The 8,466-nt window shown below is 53.9% G+C and overlaps 1 protein-coding gene across 1 annotated transcript; it reads left to right on the forward strand.

Annotated features, from left to right (window-relative positions):
- The first annotated feature begins 27 nt into the window (after positions 1 to 27).
- LOC103054821 (protein phosphatase 1 regulatory subunit 14A-like) lies at positions 28 to 6,319 on the forward strand. The gene is made up of 4 exons (XM_007433790.3): positions 28 to 1,473; positions 3,248 to 3,328; positions 4,006 to 4,038; positions 4,503 to 6,319. Exons 1-4 carry the CDS (start codon positions 1,255 to 1,257, stop codon positions 4,626 to 4,628), a joined length of 459 nt encoding a protein of 152 aa, XP_007433852.1. The 5' UTR covers positions 28 to 1,254; the 3' UTR covers positions 4,629 to 6,319.
- The last annotated feature ends 2,147 nt before the right edge of the window (positions 6,320 to 8,466 follow it).

The raw sequence follows: 8,466 nt of genomic DNA on the forward strand, positions 1-8,466 counted from the left end.
TCAGGCGCACCCGGGGCAGGGCTACGGTCCGGCCCGCTCCTCCTGGTTCCCCGTCCCTGCACACAGTGCCCTCGCATACTGTCTGGTTCTGGGATGGCTTCCGCGGGAAGCCTCATCCACTTTCCGTTTCTCCTCCACCAGCTTCCGTCCCCTGGCCTTGGGAAGAGGCTCCAGGCAAAGGGTGCTGGGGTCCCCGTTTCTTCCCTCCTTGCCTTTCTTCTGTCTTCTGTCCATCCATCCGCCTTTTCCCTCCTCCCTCCTTAGCTCTCCAACCTCCTTTTTGCCGAGGTGGGAGTTGGGGGGTCCTGCAGCTCGGTAGGGAGGGCCCCCTTTCGTGCCCGGAAACCTGCTCTGCGTTGGAACCGCGTACGCGGTCACGGAGGCCTTCGCTTGGGTTAGCCCCCGCTGCTGGGAGGCTTCCTGAAAAAGTCGTACCTCTTTGGGAGGGGGGTCGTTTCGCCAAATGGTACAGTACTTGCATAATGACTTGGCTGTGGTGGAACTGCCCAGGCAGGGTGGGAGGGGTCGTCTTGCTCCCCGCTGGGGCCGAAGCAGCACTGCAGCGGCGCTCTCGTCTCAGCTTCTGAGTCCGAATCAAACGGTCCGAGCAGAGCAGCCTTGTTTGAGTCTGGCGCCAGGAACTCAAAGAGCGAAGCCGCCGGCTTTTTCCAGAGATGGGACCGAATCGCAGGTAGTTCGGTGACACTCGCCTGTGGAAGGCAAGCATTTTGCAGCACGGCGTCTAGGAGAGAGGGCCCTGCTGGCAACCCATTAAAAGGGCGGCGGGGGGCTCATAGCTGGTGGAGTGCCAGGCCCAAGCTCTTGGTAACTGGCATTACTCAGAAAATGTTAAGAACATCGCCGGCTACAGCCCCGAGGAGGGGGAAGCGGCCGATCGACCACTAATTGCTGTAACGTAACTGGAACCCGGAGCTTCAGAGGCCCCTTGGCGGCGGCGGCGGCGGCACAGAAGGATCAGCTCTGGAAAAGGGAGGCCCCGCAAGGGTCACTCGGTTCCTGCCCGCCAGAGCTAGGCCTCACGCCTCCGTCTCTCAGGGCGGCCCGCACGAGCGGCAGGTCGCCCCTTGGGTAACCGGGAGACCGGCGATCCCCTGCCTAGGCAGCAGCCCTCTGCCACCAGAGCAGGACGGCACCCCTCGCCCCGAGGGAGGGGCTGGAGCCCAGAGCTCCGCCCCTGCCTGCTATAAGGCGGGGGAAGGCGGCGGACGCCCCGTCTAGCTGGCGGAACGAGCGATGGCGGCGGAGCGGGTGGGGAGGCGCTTGGGGCGCGCGTCGCCGGCCCGTTCTGCCGGCCTCTCTCCCGGAGGGAACCGCACAGAAGGGGCCTCCAGCCCAGGCATCCAGAGGCGCCAAGCGCGGGTCACTGTTAAGTATAACCGACGGGAACTGCAGCGGCGCCTTGACACGGAAAAGTGGATTGATGGCCGCCTGGAGGAGCTGTACCGAGGACGGGTGAGGAGGCAGTCTTGTCGTTTGGGGGACGCGCGTAGACCGGCCCGCTTGGGATAGCGGGATCCTTGTGGCCAAAGGGTCTCGAGTGCCATCGCAGCTTGCCGTCTAAGCCGGCCTGCGGCCGCGCTCCCTTCCTGGGCTGCTGGAAGAGCGCCCGACCCGCCCGCCTTCAACTCTGGCCTCCGTGCGGTTCCTCAAGGCCACGATGGGGTTAACGTTAAGGGTCTTTGGGACCCCCTCCCCTTCCTCCCGCCCAGCTGCTTGTACTACTGCAGGCGCTGCTCCTCGGGGGCTCTGGGGAGCCATCTGCCTTATAGGGAGGCCCATCTGCTGAGGGGGCGCCACAGTCTAGAGGCTTGGGTGGGAGACGGTCAGGACGGCGCTGTAGCTGTGAAGGAGAGGAAGGTGGGGAAAGGCTCCCGGGGGCTCGCAGTCCTTTTGGCAAGCAGTCTTCGTCCAGCCTTAAATAGATTAGTCGGAATGCCTGGCTCCTGCTTTTTGCTTGGTGGGATTTTAATGCTAAAGAGATTGGAGCATGTTGTGGCTCTGGGCCAGGAGAAATAGAGTTATCATTGCGACTGCCTGGCGCTCAGACTCGGAGGGGAAGCGGTGCTGCAGAATTATGGTGGTTTTGCCTTCTACCCACCCCATTCACCCATCTTTCCAGGGACCAGGCACTTGGGTCCTGGTGTGGGAATCAGGCTTTTCCTGGGGTCTTGAGGGCAAATTCAGAAATGCCCTCACTCAGCAGAGAGCTTGGGACATGGAAGAAATGCCCTCACTCAGCTGGCCCTGCTGAGAAAGACATCAGAAGTTCTGGACATCTGCTTTCATTGACTTCAGACTAGGATTGTGGGAGTTGCAGTCCAGAGCGACTGGAGGGCTGTTATCTGCCAAGCTCCAAATGGGCTTCATGGTTCTTTCTTGCAAGGGGTCTTGGCTTTGAAAAGTGAGGTCAACCTTGCTGTGGCTCACATGAAGAAGTGGGAGCTGGGCTTGCAGAGAAGGGTCATCGGTCTTTGGAGGCAAGAGAAATGCATCCCATTCTCCGCCTCCAGTTCCTGATATTCCCCTTGCCTAGAAAGAATTCCTCGGGGTGGGGGTGGGGAGCCTGGCCTAGCTATAAGAGAGACATCTCGAATCCTCCCATGAAAGGAGCGGGTTACCATCTGGGTTGCTTTTTTGCCTCCCTGGGGAATCTGGGAGGGAAGAAGTTCAGCTGGCAGGCCAGTTCTGCGGGAGGGAAGCAAGCCCCGGGCTGGAAAGTGGTGGTAGGTTGGCACCCTGGGGCTGCTTGGTACAAGAGGACAGCAGTGCTGTGACTATTCTCCTTCCCCCTGCACACTAATGGAGAAGTTGCAGAGGAAGTGGGTGCAGATGGAGCCAGGCCCTTCCAATTGGACCAACCACTTCTTTAGTGGCAGGCAGAAGAGGAGCAGCTGCATAAGGGTACTTATGCTCCCAGGATTACCTGTATTTGGAGGAAAAGCAACAGCCAAGTCTCTGGGATGTTGGTGGGGGGGGAGGCGTGCTCCTCCTCCTGCATAAAAAGAGAGATACAGGTTGGCCTATGTGCAGACTCTGCCATTCCAGATGCATGCTATGTCCTAACTATGAAATGTCTTTCCATTCGACTGAAGAGTTGCACAAGCCACAGAACCTGGGATATTGTAAAAAAGCTGTCCTCACGCTCATAATTCTTATCCACTTCCTGATGCTACCATGGAACTGGTCACAAGGGCCCCGTAGCCTGATCCTTTTGGTTTTGTGGCAGGAAGATGAGATGCCAGATGAAGTCAATATTGATGATCTCCTGGAGATGGACACAGATGAAGAGAGGGCCAAGAAATTACAGGTAAGCTTCCTTCACATTACCAAGTCTGCTGACTCAGAGGCAGGAGTCCAGAACAGGCACGGTTTACTCCCTAGGTCCTGCCAGCAGGAGGGGAAGGGAGGAGAAAATGTAGGCCTTGATGAATTTTAGTTTATAAAAACAGCAGAGGCCAACCAGTCACGGTGTTACAACCGAGCAAGCAACAGGCTGAACAGTGGGCTGTGGTGCAGACTAATTCTGAGGAAGTTACCATTCTAAGAGGTCAGGGTCATTTCCAGGGCCAGACAGTGAGCAAATTATCAAATGTACTGAGCTTTAATACTCATGAAAGTACCAAAACACTGGTGCTAATTTCTGGACACTGAGGATTATGCATATTACTCATCTCACCCTGCACTGTGTATTAATAAGCAAACATACCTAATGTGGAATTAGCATAGGTACATCCCATTTTGCAATAAATACTAATTAGGATGTGAACAGGATAAGGAAAGAGAACTGGGCACTAACTGTTCATGGCAAACAAGAAGGCTGCGAATTAGATCTGGGCTCAGGGGATCTATTACTAATGGGGAGAGATTTTCCTGGTTTAGTTCAAGGGTAAAGCTGAGAACCAGGCTGGAAATTAAAAGGGCCAAACTCAAGGAATGCTGTGCCCCCATCCTTTGGGGCTGTTCCTCACTGTAATTTCTTTTTAGGGCATCTTGGAGTCATGCCACAACAACACAGAGGTGGGTGTCCACTTTCTGAGCACTAGCAATTGCTGGCTTTTATCTGGGTCCTGTGGAATGTGTGTGCCTGCAAATGGGGGTGGGGGTGGGGTTGCTTTCACCAAGAGATGCCACACTTCCAGCTGCTATGTAATTGTTGCTTTCTGATATTCAGTTGAAGAATTGCATTAACATGTCCTTTGTGCAGTAATGCTCCCTTTCATCCTGTGGGTTCCCTGGCCCTCTCCCAACCCCATGACTCCTTAAGGGTGGTCCCTTGTAATTCCTGGAGTTCCAGTCCCAGGAATTAGGCATGCCAGAGCCGGTCTTGAACTAGCTGGCTGCTCTTACACAGATCCTGGGAGTCATTACTGGAAGGGAGATCTCTCTCCAGCTTGAGTCCCCCCCAGTGCCAGACCTCTTCTCCATCTTACTGGAGAGGAATGGTAGGACTCAACCTCCTTCTCCTCCACCCCCCCCCCCAGGACTTTACCAGAGAGCTGCTGGAGAAGCTGAGAGGCCTCCGAACAGAACACGTCCTCCGCCGGACAAGTCCCAGCAGCCAGAGGAACATGGAGGAGGGTGTCGAAGCGGCTGTGAAGCGGCTGTGAAGCTGGGCAGCTGCGGAGGGCTGAGCTGCTGGAAGAATTTGCTGCCTCCACTAGCTTGGACTGGTTCCACTGTCTGCAGGGCACTGGCTTCAGCCGCCTCTGCCCCCAGCCACCCCTGTCCAGCCATGCCCTGGCCTGACTTTAACAATATTCTTAAGGCTCCCTCCCCTCTGGGTAAATCTCTGTACAGTGGATGACAGCCTTTGCTGTGGTCCCCTCCCCTCCTATAATAAAGTGCTCTCTCCCCCAGGTGCTCAACTACTGCCTGTGCCAAAGAGGTTGAGGGGGGAGATGGGAGCTCATGACTGGGACCCTAATGGAAAATAACCTGGCCACCAGTGGCAACCTCAGAACAGGGCTTGCCCCCTTTGAAGCTCCTGGCTGTGGCTGTGGCCTGGTCTGGGCATAACCCAGAAGCTGCAGCTGTATTTGCACACTCTTGTGCTGAACGGCCAGTCCAGACTCTGACAGCTACATTCCCACAGCATGTTGGGCTAGATTTTCTCTGGCTGAACACGTTTGATTATCCAGGGCCCATGAAAACTCAGAAACTGCTTCTTTTGCAAATCCACGACTCCGCAGCCAGCCACTTCTTAGCCTAGTGTGACGTGCAGTGACCCCAGCTATCAGGGAATAACAGATAAACTCCTAGGTTTCGGACCAACTTCAGTCGGAAAGGTGGCACTGAGCTTTGAAGCCTTCCTGCCTCCCCCCTCCCCCAGCTTGTCACATTCTGGGCTCTCAAGGGCTCCAGCTGCTCTGGGTGGGAAGCTGGTTCCTGGAGAAAGAGTCTTCGGCAGACCAGCCAGCTGAGCACAGCAGCAGCAGCAGCAGCAGCAGCAGCCCGCCCTTCCCCTTGCCTGCTCTCAACTCTCCATGCAGACCAGCATGGTCTGCGAGTGGGTGGGGGTCCCAGCCACTCCGCCCACCTGCCTGCAGCTGGGCCTGCAGGCAGCCAAACCAATCCGGTTCTCTCTGCAGCTTTTGGTCCCCCAGCAGCAGGGAACGTCCAGGCGCTAGAAGGGCTCCACCCAGGCCCCAGTGATGCCTGTGCCTGTGCGCATATGGCTCCCCCCCACTTCTCGCCATCACTGAGTCTGTGAGTCGATCGGTACCAGCTGCTGCCAGCCTCAGTCCAAGCACGCGGAGGATCCTTTCCCCCCAGGGAGGGAGATGCTTGCCAATGTCACTTCTTTGAGCCTCTCCCCAGAGGGAAATAGGGGGCAGGCTGCCTCCCTCCTCCAGTGGCTGCTGCCGAAGCTTGTGCCCTTATTTGGGAACAGGCGAAGGCTAGAGGGGTGGGCGGGGGAGGGACTTGCTGGAGCCCTGGGCGGCTGCAGCCGGGGAACAGCCAACTCAGCTAGGCCCTTGTTGCCTGCCCATAGCCTAGAGATGCCCGCAGCCCCCCGCCAAGGAGCAGCCCCCCCTTTTCACTCGCCTTGGTATGGAGGGGAGGGCTAGACAAGTCCAGGAAGGGGAACCCTGTTTGGCTTTGGGGGCTCCTTTTCACAGGCTGCTGTGGTGAATGACTTTTCCTCAGTTGTTCCTCTTCTTTTTCTTTTTTTTAACTTGTTGCAATTTTAAAAGAGAAATACAGGAAAAAAAAACAGCATGCAAAAACAAATCAAAAGAAAACCAGTATTATTCAACAAAATAATTATGAAATAGTATTAACAAAAAGAGAAAAATAGCCTTTTAAAAATGGATAAATGACACATTTCCTGAATCCAGTCTTTGCTGTTTAGGATAATAGCATTTTTCCAATCTGTCAATATAATTCTTTTGGCTATTCCCCACAACCAATGTACTCTTCAGAAATGGTCAAGTTCCACAGTTTTGTAATCTACTGCAAAATAAAATTGACACATGTAACTTGAAAACATTTACCCATTTACATTTACTTACACGTTACAATATTCTTCCAAAAAGAAACCAAAACTAGACAGTTCCTTCCTGACACAAAACATTAAAACTTTAATATAATCCCAACCCTTATATAATATTGATCCTAAAATTAACCATTCAATTAACCCACTTCATCGTCTTTTACACTTTCTTGTTTTATAGTGAAGTGAATTAATTAATTCATTTTTCTCACAATTTTAAAGGGTAGAGTGTCCAAATACAATGAGATTATGTTTGGGTATATATATTTGGGGTCAAACATACTATTGTTTATTGTTGCAGATGTTATTTTTTATTGTTTTTATATGCTGCTAGCCACCCAGAGTTGCTATGGTGAGATGAGCAGTTGTACATGAATCAAATAAATAAATGAATAAATAAATACGAGTTGCTTGAGTAGGTCCAGCATTCTGTGGAGGCTGGATTTAGTTTATGTTCACCAAGTCATTCTTGAGCCAAAATGGAACTGAGCAAAAAATCACCAACTGCAGCTTTGGGCTTTCTCAGTTTGGGCAGTTGTCATTCTCTTGTGCTTTGAACTGCTATTTATCAGGTTGGAGAGTTAGGAAGCAGGAAGGACACCAGTGCCCCCCACTCCAAATCACCAGGTGCTGCTGACTTTGGTGACTTCTTAGGTGCTCGAGGGCTTTGGCTGCAAGTTAGAACCACCTCCTCTGGCACTGCCAAGCCTGCCCTGATGGCCCTGGAGATTGTGACCTTCCTGTCAAGGGAGAAGCTTAACAGGAAGGGCCATGCTCATGACTCATGCCCCTGTGGTCAGGGGTGGTCACTGCCCATCTTCTCCAGGCTCACCAGATCCTTGCCTTCCCTTTCCCGTAAGGTCCCAGACCCCTATACAGATTCACTCTGCAGCACTGCCTACTGGAGAAAGACCCTTTCCACGTTCAAGGGGATGCCTTGCTCCCCAGGTTGTCCCGTGGTGCAAAAACTTAACGAGCAGTTTCGGATGCAAAAGGTGATCAGAGGCTGCCTCCTGGTGGCTAAAACCTCCTTTGCTCACTTCTGGATTCAGAAGCAAGACTTGGCCCACCCAGCAGTCAATGGTAGCCTTGTCACCCTGCAAGACGAACGGGGAAAGCCTGGGCACTGCTGTTCTGAGGGAGCCAACAGGAGAAAGAGCAGTGAGGTAAAGCATTGCCTTTTCGGATTACTGTTATTGGGGGTGCAAGGGGATCTCTTGCCAAAGTGATGGCCTGGGGCAAAACTGGTTTCACCTTGACTGGGCCCCATTAACCTTTGGGATTTGCTTCCCAGGGTTACAGCAGTAACCGCCAACTGGGACTGGCAGTTCCCCCCTGGCCTAAGAGCAGTGCAAGGAGGCAGGGAAGCTGGTGTGCTTGAGAAGACTGATGCTCTTCTACCAGGTGGGGGCTTCTCATCTGCTTGGGCCCCGGTAGCTGGGACAGCAGGACCTGTGATCTAACCCAGTGCAGCAATTCTGAGGTTGCTGGAATGACACTGTTCTCACTGGCACCTGGCTTGCTTTACCCCACAAGCTGAGCTTTGGTACAAATGGGGCTCCTGGCTTTGCATAATCCACTGATCCAAACAGCCACACAAAAGCTAACTCAGCCAATGCTAATCGGGCGCAGCCTCTGACGGACCCTCCTGTCTCTGGAGCAAAGAAAGGGCCAGCTGATGTCGTCAGAAAGTGACTTTGGCCCGAGACTTCGGGACAGTGCTGACCCTTCCTCACTCAGACCCTCTGTGGCCAGGGAGAGCAAATCAAAGATGCGCAGATGGGCATACAAATCCCACTGTGCTGAGCACCTCTCTTCTACCCCACTGGCTGCAGGGCCCAGGAAAACCTCCTGGTGGTATGGGACATCCTCCAGGGGTCCAGCCCTGCCTCCTGCAGCCCCTGCCCCCTCCACTTCTTGCCACAGCAGAAAGAAAAGAACCACTGAGGAGA

The sequence above is a fragment of the Python bivittatus genome, unplaced genomic scaffold, assembly GCF_059951505.1.
Source record: "Python bivittatus isolate LINGU-HERP-01145 unplaced genomic scaffold, Pbiv_v1 ctg000620_np1212, whole genome shotgun sequence".
NCBI lineage: Eukaryota > Metazoa > Chordata > Lepidosauria > Squamata > Pythonidae > Python > Python bivittatus.